The 16,648-nt window shown below is 38.3% G+C and overlaps 1 protein-coding gene across 1 annotated transcript in view; it reads right to left on the reverse strand.

Moving 5' to 3' along the window:
* Positions 1 to 3,467: 3,467 nt before the first annotated feature.
* The window catches only part of LOC128242170 (rotatin-like), a 152,640-nt gene continuing 139,459 nt past the window's right edge, over positions 3,468 to 16,648 (reverse strand). Inside the window, exons 19-24 of the mRNA XM_052959239.1 lie at positions 16,228 to 16,328; positions 15,581 to 15,701; positions 13,875 to 13,966; positions 5,778 to 5,913; positions 5,232 to 5,551; positions 3,468 to 5,018 (exon numbers count right to left, since the gene is read on the reverse strand). Of these exons, the coding sequence (XP_052815199.1) occupies positions 15,659 to 15,701; positions 16,228 to 16,328 (144 nt within the window). The 3' untranslated portion in view covers positions 3,468 to 5,018; positions 5,232 to 5,551; positions 5,778 to 5,913; positions 13,875 to 13,966; positions 15,581 to 15,658. The remainder of the gene's footprint in view (positions 5,019 to 5,231; positions 5,552 to 5,777; positions 5,914 to 13,874; positions 13,967 to 15,580; positions 15,702 to 16,227; positions 16,329 to 16,648) is intronic.

A 16,648-nucleotide genomic window follows, 5' to 3' on the forward strand; every position in this document is an offset into this window, starting at 1 on the left:
AACCAAGAGTATAAAATATCCCCGTACAAATTCATTGCTAATGGATTAACGTATTTCATTTGTTTCTCGTGACTACAGTTTGATAAACACTCTTTATCAATTTATACAACCATTACTCAAGGAAAGTGTCAGGGAAAACATGTACATGTGAACCGTGATGATAGATGTTTTTTACATTTTTTTTCTTTTCGACGGTTAGTGCACTTACGGCCGATGTTACTATGCGGAACTACAGCACGGTACACGTATATTAGTGTGTAGTTGGTAAAAAATGTTACCATTTTTTAGAATAGCTTGTTAGAAAAAAGTATTTGCAAAGGACTGTGGCTTAATCATGAAATTAAGAAACAAATAGATTTTGCTTACAAATTCAGAAACAGTAGTGTACCAATATAAGAGTTTATTGCGAGCGCTATAAGTTCAGCGACTATCCGCATTGCTCCAGAAAGCCATTCTGCGTGAATTGGCAATGTAATTCGAAATAAAAGAAAAGTAGGGTTCGGGTGGCTTGGGACGCCAGACTTGAGTGCAAATCAGATCTCATTGCGAGAGCTTATCAAAACATTATTAGGGGACAATCCACACTGCTCCAGAATGCCATTCTGCATGAATTGGCAATGTAAACGGGAATATTTTATTTGCAACGATTGAGGGGACCGGGGCTTCAGATGGTGGTGAAAATCAGTGCTCATTGCGAGAGCTAAGCGTAAAATCTTCAGAAAAAAATCCGCATTGGCACAGAATCCCATTCTGCTAAAATGGGCAATGTAATCCGGAATAAAAAAACATGGGGGGAAAGGTTGGACGGGTGCGGCAGGCTTGGATGCAAATCAGTGCTCATTGCGAGAGCTGTACGTAAAATGTTCAAGTGACAATTAGCATCGCTCCATAATGCAATTCTTCGTGAAATGGCAATGTATTCCGGAATTAAAAGATTCAAGAGTCGGGTGGCTGGTACGGCAGACGGCGTTACATATTAGTGCTCATTGCGAGACGTGTGCGTAAAATGTATAAGGAACACTCCGCATTGCTCCAGAATGCCATTCTGCGTGAATTTGCAATGTAATACGAAATGAATTAAACTGGGATTGGATGGCAGGGGGGCGGCAGACTGTGGTATAAATCAGTGCTCATTGCGAGGGATGTGCGTAAAATGTTCAGAGGGCAATCCGCGTTGCTCAAGAATGCATTCTGTGTGAATTGGCAATGTAATCCAGAAGAATGCCTTCTGCGTGAATTGGCAATGTAATCCAGAATATTGCCTTCTGTGTGAATTGGCAATGTAATCCAGAAGATTGCCTTCTGCGTGAATTGGCAATGTCATCCAGAATAAATGTTAAAGGAAAAAATCGGCATTCCTGCAGAATGCAATCTGCGTGAATTGGTTATACAATCCGGAATAAACAAAATCGGGGTTCGAGTGGTCGGTGGCGGCAGACAGGGGTGAAGATCGGTGCTTATTTCGAGATCTGTAAGTAAAATGTTCAGAGACAATCTGTATTGCTGAAGAATGCCACTCTGCGTGAAGTAGTAACGTAATCCGAAATAACCAAATGGGGGTCAGTTGACTACCGCCAGGCGGGAGTTTCCAGAGTCAATGAAGTGCGTAAAAAAGTTCAGGGAACTATCAATAGTGTTCTTGAGTGAAACTCAGCGTGAATTGTCAAGGTAATTTGAAAAAAAATGGGAATTTGTTGACCCTCCGATTTGCGTCCGAGTGCAATTAGGTGTTCAGTGTGTGTAAAATATTAAGGCGACTATCCGCACTGTTAGAAGGTTATCCGCGTGAATTGGCAGTGTAATCCGGAATAAAAAAAATGGGATTGGGATTATTCTCCTCCGGGCGTCAGAGTGCATTTTTAATGTTCAGTGTCAGTGCTGTGCGTTAGTAGTTGAGGGGACTATCCGCAGTGCTTAAACGCAAAGCAAACACTTAATCAGGCCGGTGTATGAATGCTTTAAATCCAGATGTTCTTTAAATATAACATCAAAACCTGACCAACTGACTGTTTTTTTTATATTTGTTTGTACAAACGAACCCATACTAAAGCTTTCCAAATAAGAGAATGTAAGTACGAAGTCATTGCGCCTATGATTATTTTACCAATTTTATTTTGGAACTATTTTCACAGCCAATATGCGATACTTATTTTTGATAACTATTTTAAAACAAATAGATTCCATTTTGTGTTGTCCCTTTTTTCTGTTAATATTCGACAAGTTGTAACAGTCAGCTAGTAACCAGTTAAATATAAAACCATAGCTTCTGTATCTTACATTATGCATACAAAATACTACAATATGATTATCCTATGAATAAATCACGGCTAAAACAAATTGTAGTATCATATTTGTCAGGAGCCGTGTACTTTGCCGAAATTTTGGGTGCAGGACAAAGTGAACCACTTCCGAAGTGTACCATTTCAGGACCAAGTGAACCACATACACGTCATAGTAGTGGCTATCGTGTGATGACACACTGCATGAAATGGGATAATAGCTAGTAATTATCACTGTTTTAATCCAATACTTTACTTTTAAAGTACAATTATTAATTAATTAAATCCAGATTTATTTGTTTTTATGACATGATTGAGTTGTAAAGAACAAACAGAGAGATTTTTGTTTTAATAAATATCGAATAAAATTTAACATGTTTATACAAAGTATGAAGTATTCATAATATATTATTGGGTATTAAATAAAATAGGGTAATTTTGTTGTTGGATTTTTAATATTTTTTTTCAAAACGTTGTTATATCAAAATATTTACACCTCAACTTCCATTCCTTAAATGAACTGCCTTTCGGCAATTGCGTTCATCAATCGATGAACGCAACATCTTCGGATATGTTCGGATCATAATTCATTGCATAACAATATACATGAAAGCTATTGATCTTGTTATTGGTTGTATTGTGTCTGCAGGTCCCGTAAAATATAGATCAACATTTTAAAACGTGTTAGTTTATTATATTTTAAATATATTGGTACCAGAAGTGTTTCAATTTTACGTTTTAAAGTGATTTCAAGTGGTTGATCTTTTCCCGCGTTATTGTGACGTCATTTGAAAAAAATGTTTCCGGTTATAGTCGGGTCGTTCTATTTACCGAATGGGTAAGAACGGATTACTGAAAGGTTTTCTTAAATGAAATAAAGTATTTTTTAACAATTCTTGAATGAAATAATGAACTATTGGTGTAAATATAAGGAATGAATTGCGGGGTTGATGTCATTATCAGGGATATGAACGCAACTGGGTTGGTCAAAGTTCGTGTGGAGTCCTTCGGACTCCACACACGTTGACCAACCCAATTGCGTTCATACCCCGATAATGACATCAACCCCGCGATTCATTCCTTAAATACAAAATACTAATAATTAAACACTTTTATATGGTCAATAATGTATTCATATTACCTTAAAATCAGTAATAATCAAGAAAATAAAATTTTCAACTCCGAGAAACCAGTTGATCAAGATTTTTAGAAAAAAGTTTAGGATTTTTAAGACAGTCCTATATAACCGTGGGAAGTGCTCTTTATTGGCTGGTTTATGGTCTTTATATGACATTTTTTTCCTAATATTAAGAAAGTTATCTTTAAACAAGAGGATACTTAAAGGCCCTGTATCGCTTACCTGATCCAATAAAGATCATCAAGAATAACATTCTGATCAAGTTCTATGAGCTATGTGACCTCTAGAGTGCTTACAAGCTTTTCCAATGATTTGACCTAATGACCTAGTTTTTGATCACACATGACCCGGATTTAAACTCGACTAAGAGATTATTAATATAAACATTCTGACCAACTTTCATGAAGATACAGTTATAAATGTGAGCTTTATAGTGTTAACAAGCTTTTCCTTAAATTTGACCTTGTGCCCTAGTTTTTGACCACATATGCCCAAGATTCGAACTTGGCCTAGAGCTAATCAATATATACTCTCTTACTAAGTTTTATAAACATACAGTCATAAATGTGACCTCTCGAGTGCTAACAAGCGTTTCCATTGATTTGACCTGGTGACCTAGTTTTTGACCGCACATGACTCAGATTTAAATTTGACTTAAAGATTATTAATATAAACATTCCGACCAGGTTTCCTGAGGATACAGTCATAAAAGTGACCTCTATAGTGTTGACAAACTTTTTCCTTTAATTTGACCTGGTGACCTAGTTTTTAACCCCAGATGACCCAATATCGAACTCGTCCAAGATTTTATTGAGGGTAAAATTCTGACCAAGTTTCAATAAGATTGTGCTCAAATTGTGACCTTTAGAGTGTTAACAGTCAAATTGTTGACGACGGATGACTACGACGGACGACGGACACAGGGCGTTCACAATATCTCAAAACCTACCTGAATCGAAATGTTTCTTTACATTTGTTGCCGTGTATTTATAGCTGCATACAACGACAAGGACAACAAATAAATATAAGTTAAGCGCTGTTTTCCTTTCACTTTTTATCATTTTTGTAAATGTACGAGATGATAATTTATTAAATAACATAATGACAAAAATACAGAATAGAACAAATGAATGCTACAACATTAATGACGATGACGCGACTGTAGAAGCCGTGATTACAGACAGAATGTCAGACAACATATAAAACTTTCAATCTAAACAAGGAGCCTGTGCTTGGCCTTGGCCCACTGTGTCACCATCTGCTCGACCCAAGTCTCCATAAAGTTGGCGACGGTGGGGCCGTCCATAGACACATGTAAGCTGGCATTCAACGTTTCATTCTGTAGTCTGTCACGTTGTGCCGTTTTAACACCCTTCAAGGCCGAGAACCCTCGTTCGACAACAGAAGAAGCAGGCCAACAGTAGCTAATAAACCTAGGTTAGGCATGGCACCCCGCAACGTTCGGCCACCTTCTGCATCAGGACTGTTGTGGTTGCCTGGCGTAGTGTCGTGTCCTGCGTAATGATGTTTTTCAGCACTCGGTACTAAGAGACAGCTGCACTGGCACCTGGAAGAACGCAGGTAAATCGGTCCGCCAGCATCTGTAAATAGCAATGTCAGATATGATTCTTATATTTGAATATTGAACTACACATGTCATGTTTCAATACAGTAATTATTAAGAGATTTTTTTTTACATATGTTGAATATTAGTAAAAAATTCTCAGAATTTTTGAAACACAATTGCTATGTATTTTCATATCACTTCCGTAGTGACAATAACTTCCGTTGTGAATAACAGTCTGCTTTATTACCTTGGTCTGTGCAATGGTCGTTTTACTCTGCTTGGTCGTAGCCTGGCATGGTAGTAGGGTTGAATGCGCAGAATGTTTCTGACACGGGGATGTGTGGAAATTGCTTCTCCGGCGTCAATGAACTTGTCGTATACTTGCTCCTTGAAGTCAATGACTTCACACGGCTTTTGGCGGCTCAATCGGAACGACTGCTCGGTGAGATGCTCAATGGTCTGGGGAAGATGCTGGAGGTTCTGCCCAGGGTGCTCCTTCATTGAACGGACCGTTATGATAGCACCCATCACCAATGTACCGACCGCGTTGTATACCACGTCCCTCATCTGAAGTGATGCAAAAAAGAAAATGCAAAAGCGATATATCCAGTGACATGTTGGGACGTTGTATATATATATATTCGGATATCAATCATGTGCACGAGCAATCAATTTATATGCAGGCCAATTTGTGTCATTCAAGAAAAAATGTTGAAGCTGTCTTAGTTTCATAGAATGTTCGAAAAATATGGAGCTATATGTATTTTATGATACTGTTATTTCTTGTACATACCTGCAGTGCAAGTGACAGATTTGACAAGACCGGCAACACTCAGACATCATTAGGAGAACCGCCATGGATCTGTACTGCTGCATTAACACTGCCAACCCTTGTGTCACGGCGTCCCATCTTTCTATCGCCTCGGGTTCTAGACAACAAAGCGATCACGCTGGTAATAATTTAACGCTTTTATGGGGGTTATTATCGGCACTAACAATTGTACCAAGTTCCTAAGGTCTAGTCTTAGAAAGCTGTAAATGTTTAAGTAGTTAAGTGGACAACTTGGTAAATGGTGATTTATTAATGATAAAAAATGAAATTGAGAAGCATCACATTAAAGCCTGATTTTTCAATTTGACTATGGCAGGTTTTTAAAAAGCGTGTTGAAAGTAATTACAATTTGCTTTTTTCCTACCATTTATTGTTTGGAACAGAACTATATGTAAAAAGTGGATATGAATTGAAATATTCTGACCAAAAGTCATGAAAATAGGATAAAAATGTTAGAAAATAAAACGAAAGGAACAAATGAAATTCATGATAACATCTCACCGGATGTGATGTCAAAATTTAAAAGAAAGCAAATTTCACTAAAATTATAGTGGCTATGTAGCAATTCTTGCATGAAGAAAAGGCATTGACAATACTTTGTGGAAATTGCAATTGCAATTGTCTATTAAATGACAACTACAACCTGTCCTGTTTGTCTCCCCCCACCCCCCTGAGCGCCATGTTGGCGAGAATATTCGAACAATTGAATGAAATATGCATCGAAATGACTGTTGATTTGGCATTGACATTAGGTGCCTTTGAGACAGTTTTAAGATTATGATCATTCAAAGTGTGAGGGCAGTACGTACAGTTTTCAATCATGTTCAGATGATGACATATATTTGCAGATAAACATGTATCCTCTTAGCAGCAGGAAATAAGTAAATTTGAGGTAATTTCAATGACCATGTGTTGTAAACTTGACCTTTGATCTCAAAATCCTTAGAGTCATCTAAAGCTTCTGTTCAACCCCAACATGAATTCCAAGTTTAAGGGCCATTGGTGCAGGCATTGCCAAGTTATCACAAACACACAAAAAATGTGTTCAAGGTCACTGTGACCTTGACCTTTAACCCAATAAACCCTTAAATCAAAAGGAACTGGTCAGGTCTAATCTAAAAGTAAAGTTTGAGGGCCATGGGTGCAGGCATTGTCAAGTTCTCACTTGGACATCTTTTTCGCATTCAACGTCACTGTGACCTTGACCTTTTATCCGATGACCCCTTAAATCAATAGGTCATCTACTGATCTGTTCCAGCCACCATTTAATGTTTGATGACCATAGGTCCAATTCAGTGATCACTGTGAGAAGCTTTGTCAATCTTTTCGTGTTAAAGGTCACAGTGACCTTAACCTTCGACGTCATGACACCTAAAATAAAAAGCGGCCATATACTGGTCAGCCCAAACCTTCATATCAAGTTAGATAGCAATAGATCTAGGAATTGTGGAGTTTACATTCCAGGTCACTGTGACATTAACTTTTGACCTGAAGACATATGTATAAAATCAGTAGGGGTCATCTTCTGGTCAGGCCCAACCTCCAAGCCAGGTTTGAGGGCCATGGGTGCTGGCATTGTCAAGTTATCACTCGGAAAACCCTTTTGCTTTCAAGGTCAACATGACCGTAACCTTATGATCCCTTAAATAAATAGGCTTTTCAAAAGCATGGAAAACGTGCTTCTGGTGGGGTTTGAGCCCACAACATGTTGGGTGAGAGGCATACATGTACATCAATATACCAATGCAATCAAACATTTTTTCTTATTATATACATTATTTTTAAAGTCATTTAAACATTCATTCCTTAGTTTGACAATATTTTGGGCGGAAAAGGGCATGTTTTTACTGCCACTGCAACAAATAGAAAACAGGTTTTGATCATGTACAAATTACCTGAGTTTTATTAGAAGAGTTAAATTTTAACCTTTTAATAGTTGAAAGGAAAACATAAATAGAGAGTATACAAGATTCTGAACAGGACTGGATTTCAATAAGCCCGGTACTTGGCAGAAACGAACAAAGTGCCATTGAAAAAAAACAAGTTATTTTGTATACAAATGCCTTAAAGAACAGATTATATAAATAATATATTCTATCGGTACATTTGTCTTGAAAAAACTGAGGAGTTGAAAAACAATATCCCAAAAGAAAAAAAGAAGCTATAAAATCCTTTCAGAGGTGAGTTTGGCAAATACAACTTCTGAGGAGATAAAAAAAATCCTCAAAGTAAAAAAGAAGTAACAAAGCCTTTCAAAGGTGGATTCTCAGCCCCCCTCCCCCCGTACACCATATCCATCCCATCCATCATCCTCACCCCAAACACCTTCTCCTCCCCATACACCATTCTCACCTCATCCACTGTTCTCACCTCATACACTATCCCTATCCCATACACCATCCCCATACCATCATCACCCCAACCTCATACATCATCCCCACCCCAAACACTATCCCCACCCCAAACACCATCCCTACACATACAACATCCTCACCTCATACACTATCCCTATCCCATACACCATCCACATACCATCATCACCCCAACCTCATACATCATCCCCACCCCAAACACTATCCCCACCCCAAACACCATCCCTACACATACAACATCCTCACCTCATACACCATCCTAACCCAATCCACTATCCCCACCCTATACACTAACACTATCCCATACACCGTCCCCAACCCATACACTATCCCAATCCTATACACCATCCTCACCCCATACACCATCCTCACCTCATAAAGCTTCCCCACCCAATCCACCATCCCCATCCCATACCAATCCCATACACAATCCCAGGCCGTCAACCAAGTTTTAGTGAAAATATAGGAAAAAATATAGGAAATTTTGTCCAAAAATATAGGAGGTTTTGGCATTTTCTGGGCAAAATATAGGAATTTTAAGGTTGAAAAATCAACATTAAGAACATTTTCTTACTTATTTATTGGCTATAATCATAAAATTTGTGTTTCACTTAATCCACATTCTTTAAAGGGACTGTACATCAAATTGGCACAAAAAAGATTTTTCTGTTACGAATCTCAGGACAATTATTTAAAAAAATTACTCTTCGATATCATAATTGTAAAAATAAGAGGCCCAAAAGGGCCTATGCTCTACTGGCATGGCTCTTGTGGTCATTTTCAATCCAGAGCATGTATGTATGAGTAATAGGCAACAAATATATAGTTCACTTTTTGTGTTTGGGTTAGCTAAAAAAAAGCTGCATGTTCAACATCTGAGGACAGAAAGTGTTGTAAGCAGATTAGTTGCATGAACTATTTTAATTTGTGCCAAGTAAAGGTTATCTTAGGGTAAAAAATATTTGCTTTCAAAACTTTACTCATGGTCAAAATTTTATTTCTGTAGCTTTAAAAATGAAAAAAGTTGGTCAAAAGCTCAAAGTCAAGGACATCTGAGGACAACATTGATGCTCGTTTGCAAAACTGTGCACATGGTCAAAATTTCATTGCTGTAGCTTTAAAATTTAAAAATTTAAAAGTCTAAAAAGGTGGGGCCAGCTTTTGCCCAAGGGGCATAGTTTCAAATGTTTTGCTAGACGGTCATTATATGATGCTCCACAATAAATATCAAAGGTATGGGCCTTGTGGTTTGAAACAAGAAGATTTTGAAAATATTTCATAAATAAGTCTCTAGGAAACTTGTGAACCCCGGGGCAGTGCCAGTTTTGACCCAAGAGGCATAATTTTGAACAACCATGGTAGTGGACCACTAAATAAAGCCTTATTTAAAATAGCAAGGATCTGCATAGCTGTTTCAGACAAAAAGGTTTTTAACATTTCCCAATTTAAGTATACCAAACCCGTGAACCCTGGGTACGGCCAGTTATGACCCAAGGGGCATAAAACAAACATTTACAAGCAATTGTGACTTTTCATGTAAACCTGGCTAAAAATAGACTTTGCCATTGTAGACTTGGCTAAAAATAGACTTAACTAAAACTAGAGCTATCACTGAAGGTGATTAATACCCCGAACGCCGCCTCTCATTATGATTTATCATTGTATGAAGTTTTATGAAATTCCATCTAGTAGTTTTCAAGTTACTGAGCGAACAAAAGTTTGACAAAAAAAACACAGAAAAAGGCAATAACTCTGTAATTTGCTAAAATAGTGTAATGATTCAAGTAACAAAAAGTAACAAAGGGCAGTAACTCTGTAATTAGCTGAAATAGAGTTATGGTTCTTGTGCACTGCACTTCCTCTCATTGTGCTTTACCATTGTATTAAGTTTAAATAATTCCATCTAGTAGTTTGCAAGTTAATGTCTGGAAAAAAATGACAGCAAAACAACAAATAAAGGGCAATAACTCAGTAATTAGCTAAAGTAGAGTTATGGTTCTTGAACACTGCACTTCCTCTCATTGTGCTTTACCATTGTATGAAGTTCCAATCAATTCTATCCAGTACTTTTCAAGTTATACTCCGGACAAAAAAAAGTAACAAAGGGCAATAACTAAATAATAGGCAAGAATAGAGTTATGGTTATTGTACACTGCACTTCCACTCATTATGCTCTACCATTGTATGAAGTTTAATCCAATTCCATCCAGTAGTTTTTAAGTTATGCTCTGGACAAGGTAAATTGCAACGGACCGACCGACAAACCGACGGACTGTGAGACCGACCAACCGATCACAGGGTGACTCTAATATACCCCCTTCATACTTCGTTTGTCAATGGTATAAATAGTTTTTTTTATACTTTCAAGACCCATAGTCTAAGCATGCATGAGCGGATCTGGCTGGTTTTCAAAAGGAACCAAGCTTTAATGGAAATCTAAATACTGTACAAGTTTCATCGAGATACAATCAAAACTGAAGACAGTATCATGTTCACAAGCAATTGTTTACAGATGCAAATACTTTGTTTTATACTTTCAAGGCCCATAATCTAGGCATGAATGGGCAAGAAATTGTTTACAGACGCACAAACTACGTACACATTACCATCGCATAAGCTCTTCTGGCCTTTGGCCTCTGGTTTCGAACCGGGGTCCCCAAAATTGCAGTCCAGTGTTGTATCCATTGTGCTACGAAGGCTTAACCTTAACGGTTGGAATATTTCAGCTATATACATAACTTGGGAATATCACGTGATAACATCGACTAGCCAATCACACATAAGTAAAATATTCTACTAGGTAGACATACCTAGTAATCTTTTTTAATGGAAAAATACCAAAAAATGCGAAGTTTCAATGCATTTTACACATCGATACCAAGTTTATGTCAGTTTTTGACATTTTTTAATTTTTTTTTTGCTATTTCATCATACGGAGTACAACTCCTTTTAACCTCTCCATCAAGGCAGACACTGCTGCAGCAACACAACTGCGGTTATCAAAGTGGACACCTTTAAGCTTTGATGTTTGGTATACTCTTCATCAAAGGTGTTCAAATGGATAACCATGTGTGTACAACAGCAATTCTGAATGATGGTGATGGTTTAGAGGATAAAGACAGTCTTAAACTGTAAATAAACAATATCTAAAGGCAGTATTAATCCTTTGAATGATTTCAAATATATACCAGCACCACTTTTTAAGAAAAATATAGGAAAAAATTCCCAAATATAGGAAAATATAGGAAATATAGGTTTTGAAAAATATAGGAAATTTCTCAAAAATATAGGAAAATATAGGAATATAGGAATTGGTTGACGGCCTGCAATCCTTACCATATACACATCCCCAGCCTATACACCATCCCCATCCCATTCACCATTTCCATCCAATACACTATCCTAACCTGATACAGCATCCCCACCCAATACACCATCCCCATCTAATTCACCATTTCCATCAAATACACTATCCTAACCAGATACAGCATCCCCACCCAATACACCATCCCCATCCAATTCACCATTTCCATCCAATACACTATCCTAACCTGATACAGCATCCCCACTCAATACACCATCCCCATCCAATTCACCATTTCCATCAAATACACTATCCTAACCTGATACAGCATCCCCACCCAATACACCATCCCCATCCAATTCACCATTTCCATCAAATACACTATCCTAACCTGATACAGCATCCCCACCCAATACACCATCCCCATCCAATTCACCATTTCCATCAAATACACTATCCTAACCTGATACAGCATCCCCACCCAATACACCATCCCCATCCAATTCACCATTTCCATCCAATACACTATCCTAACCTCATACAGCATCCCCACTCAATACACCTTCCCACCACATACACCATCCCCACCCCATACACCATCCCCATCCAATTCACCATTTCCATCCAATACACTATCCTAACCTCATACAGCATCCCCACCCCATACACCTTCCCACCACATACACCATCCCCACCCCATACACCATCCCCAACCCATACACCATCCCCAACCCATACACCATCCCGACCCCATACACCATCCCCAACCCATACACCATCCCCAACCCATACACCATCCCCAACCCATATACCATCCCCAACCCATACACCATCCCCAACCCATACACCATCCCCAACCCATACACCATCCCGACCCCATACACCATCCCCACCCCATACACCATCCTCATCCCATATACCTTCCTCACAAAATATAGCATTCTCACCCCACAAGCCATCCCCACACCATACACTATCCCCTCACCCATACACCATTCCCACCAAATACACTATCCCCACCCAATCCAACATCCTTACACATACACCAAAGTCATTACACCAACCTCATCCCAATAACCATCCTCATCCCATACATCAACTCCACACCATCCACCATCCTCACCCGATACAACATCCTCATCACATACATCACATACATAATCCTCATCACATACACCATCCTCATCACATACACCATCCTCATCCCATACATCACATACATAATCCTTATCACATACACCATCCTCATCTCATACACCATCCTCATCACACACACCATCCCCATCCCATACACCATCCTCATCAAATACACCATCCCCATCCCATACATAATCAGAAACCCTATAAAGCATCCCCATCCCATACAGCATCCCCACTCCATACACCATTCCAATACAATCCAAGATCCCCAACTATACACCATCACAACCACAAATACCATCCTCATCCAAAACACCATTATCACCCAATACACTATCCCCGACCCAATACAGCATCCCCACCCCATATACCATTCCCACTCAATACACTATCCCCTCACTCAATACACCATCCCCACCTCATACACTATCCCCGACCCAATACAGTATTCTCACCCCATATGCCATTCCCACCCAATACCCTACCTCCTCACACCTCATACACTATCCTCACCCAATACACCATCATCATCACTTTCATTATGTGCCCCCAATACACCACCCTTACCTCATACAGCATCTCCACCCAATACACCATCACTATCCCATACATCATGCCTGCCCCATACACCATCCTCATCCCGTCCACTGTCCTCATCCCATTCACCATCCATATCACATACACCATCCCCATCCTCACCCCATCCACTATTCCCACCCAATACAGCATCCTTATCCCATACACAATCCCATACACCATCCTCAACCAATACTCCATCCCCACCCTCACACCATACTCTTTTCCCATCACATAAATCATCCTCATTCCATACACCATCCCAAACCCATACACCATCCCCACCCCATACAACATCCTCATCCAATACACAATGCTTACACCATCCTCAACGAATATGTCATCCCTACCCTCATCCCATCCGCTATTCCCACCCCATACACCATCACAATTCAGACCATTCCTATCCCATACACCACCTCCAACTGATAGCCCATCCACACCCCACCCAAACCCATACACCATCCTCAGCCCATACACCCTCCCTACCCCATACACCATCCAATCCCCACACACCATCCCCATCTGATCCACCATCCTCACCAAATGTAGCATCCCCACCCCATTCACCATCCTCACCATCCCAAACCTATATAATACACCATACCCACCCTATTCATCATCCCCACCCCATGCCCCTACTTTTCATCAACAAGTGGCCCTTACCCCATGTCTAGCTTGTTCATCAAACAGCAACAACGCTAGAATATGAGACACCTCGTAGCATGTTCTTTCATCATTTGAAAATAGTAGCGTAACTGGAAAACAGAAAACAAGAGTATGTATAAATTATGTTTGAATTAAACAAGAGGAATAATTCATGAAAAATTTGAACCAGTGTAATGGATCTTCCCAAACATCTGCTCTATGTCTAGTTTTCTGTTCACACATAAACAACTCTCAAGTAAAGAACCTGGTTTTGGACAATTTTGCATGGCTTAAAACTTGCGAAGCAATCATTAGGTCATTTGTGTTTTATTTTTGTTCTAGAAAATTTAACCCTTGAAAAACAAGAACAAGAGTTCCACATGCATGCATAAAGGCGTTTTTTACTGTCAAAAAGGGCATAAATCAACTATAATTTATAGGGATGGCAACGAGTACCCGAGTACTCGATCAATCGTCCGAGTACTCGAGTACCAAATCACTACTTGAGTACTCGGATTTTTTTTAAAAATGTATAAAAATCACCAAATACACGAGTCACAGAACTGGTTAGTTGCCAAGAGGACAATTTACGGTCCCTCTAATCCCCGCTGTGTACACAATAGACCCTAAAAAATTAGTTGAGAGTTGCAAACTGTCAACAAAGGGCCCCTATTTCCAATTAGCACTGATTAGCGAAGTTTAGATAGAGAAACTTTCACCTAAATAATTCTATTGTTTACCAATTAGAGACCTTTCACCAAATAATGGACGCTAACGAGCGAACGAGTATCGACTGGTAGAGCCTTGATTTCTTAATGGGCGTATTTTAACTATTTTTGCAATGATTATCACAATTGACTGGTTGATGTCTTAAATCAAGAATTATGAATATTAATGAGGTAAACAACAATAATACAGTACAAAGTATTTCGTTCATTATTTTTATGTATGCTATTAATTTTCGTTCATTGTAATTCTGATGTTCATTATAAATCTCGATTTATAATAATATCTAGACGCTCGAATAAAATCTGGGTTAAACTTTCCGGTATTTTGTAGCTCATTTGCAGTGCATACTAATTAATAAAATCATTAAAATAAAATGAAAAAGACAAAATTAAAAGCCTGAAACAACATTTGTTTTCCTTTTATTTAATTTTCTATTGAAGTTCATAATGAAAGTCTAATTTAAAGATAAAAAATGACCAATAATACGACCAACGCACAATATACGTCATGAAAGATACATGTATACACAATCTTGTCTTTCCCGAAAACGAATTCATTTTTTCCGAGTAATCGAGTACCCGAGTACTCGATCAAAAGATTGTCCGAGTACTCGAGTACAAATTTTACTACTTGTTGCCATCCCTAATAATTTAAGTTACATACATACATAAAACTGGTAATAAGTATGTCATGTGAACATTTTGGATGTTTTTCGTATAACCACGCCAACAATGATGATGACACCAACACTATTTTTGAAATACAGACAAGCTTACAATCGACAGTAAGAAAAGTGTTACCAATAAAACCTCTTACCTTGAACAAGAGTCAGGTACAAGCTGGTATCGTGTGCCAGTCTGTGTCTCAGGGAGAAGTCATTATAATGTATGAAATAAAACTGCTAACCTCTGACGAGTGTCAGGTACAAGCTGGTAGCATGTGCCAATCTGTGTCTCAGGGAGTAGCCATTAAAATGTATGCAATAAACTGCTTACCTCTGACAAGTGTCAGGTTCAAGCTGGTATCATGTGCCAATCTGTGTCTCAGGGAGTAGTCATTATGAACGATGCTTCTCAGAATGTATAAACAACCAGGGAGGTATGCCTGCATGTCACTCTGAAAAAATCCTTGTAATACAGTCCAAACCCGCTATGTCAACATCAGATATCTCAACTTTCCAGTTGTGACGACTTCTTTCATCGGACCCGAATTTATTCCTTCTTATTCTATATAAATTAAAACTGCTTGTGTTCAATTTTCTATCTCGATTTTTTCGCTATGTCGACCTCCTATTTCAGCCCCTGTGGTTGAATTTCACACATTTTCTTTGTTACTTATGTCGAACTGTAGATCAAGTTTTTATTGTTTTATATCATGACAACTTGTTGTTTATTTTATTATCATTTTTCGCTACCTTTCTATTAAGAATATACAACTTATGTTATCATGTTGTCAATGAAATGATTACATAAGTTGTATAATCTTTAATATGACATTTAATATCCTTCCGGGCACTTAAGCTCATTTCCTTACAAGGGGCAAACTTGCATAGAAGGGTTTAATTCACCTGTTTTGTATTTGCCTTTATTTGCAAAGGTAAATCTTGCCACATAATGTGACTATTGCTATTCTCAATACAAACCTTGCAGTATAATGGCAAGTTGGTCCACGGCAGATTGTTTTCACCCCAGGATCAACTGTGAGGGATGTAAATATCTCATACACCTTCTGCAACCCATCCATCTGTAAAGCATTACAAGTCACTATAAGGATATTTATCATGAATGTAAAACATTTAACAATCCCTTTTTTAGAGACTAGCATGACAGCAGAGACTAGCATGACAGTCAGCCTGTGAGTTCCTGGCATGTATAATTCCAAGTCAGTTAGATTTTTTTATTTTTGTATGATTTTCTGTAAAATCATAATGACAAAAGAATGGCTCACTCGATTCATTCATTCTGATTTTACCTAATATGTTTAAACTATTACAAAATAATAACAGTTATATATGCCAAACTTTATCATCATGAACCATAAGATAATTATGCACTGTGCTTTTT

This window comes from Mya arenaria, chromosome 8, assembly GCF_026914265.1.
Source record: "Mya arenaria isolate MELC-2E11 chromosome 8, ASM2691426v1".
NCBI lineage: Eukaryota > Metazoa > Mollusca > Bivalvia > Myida > Myidae > Mya > Mya arenaria.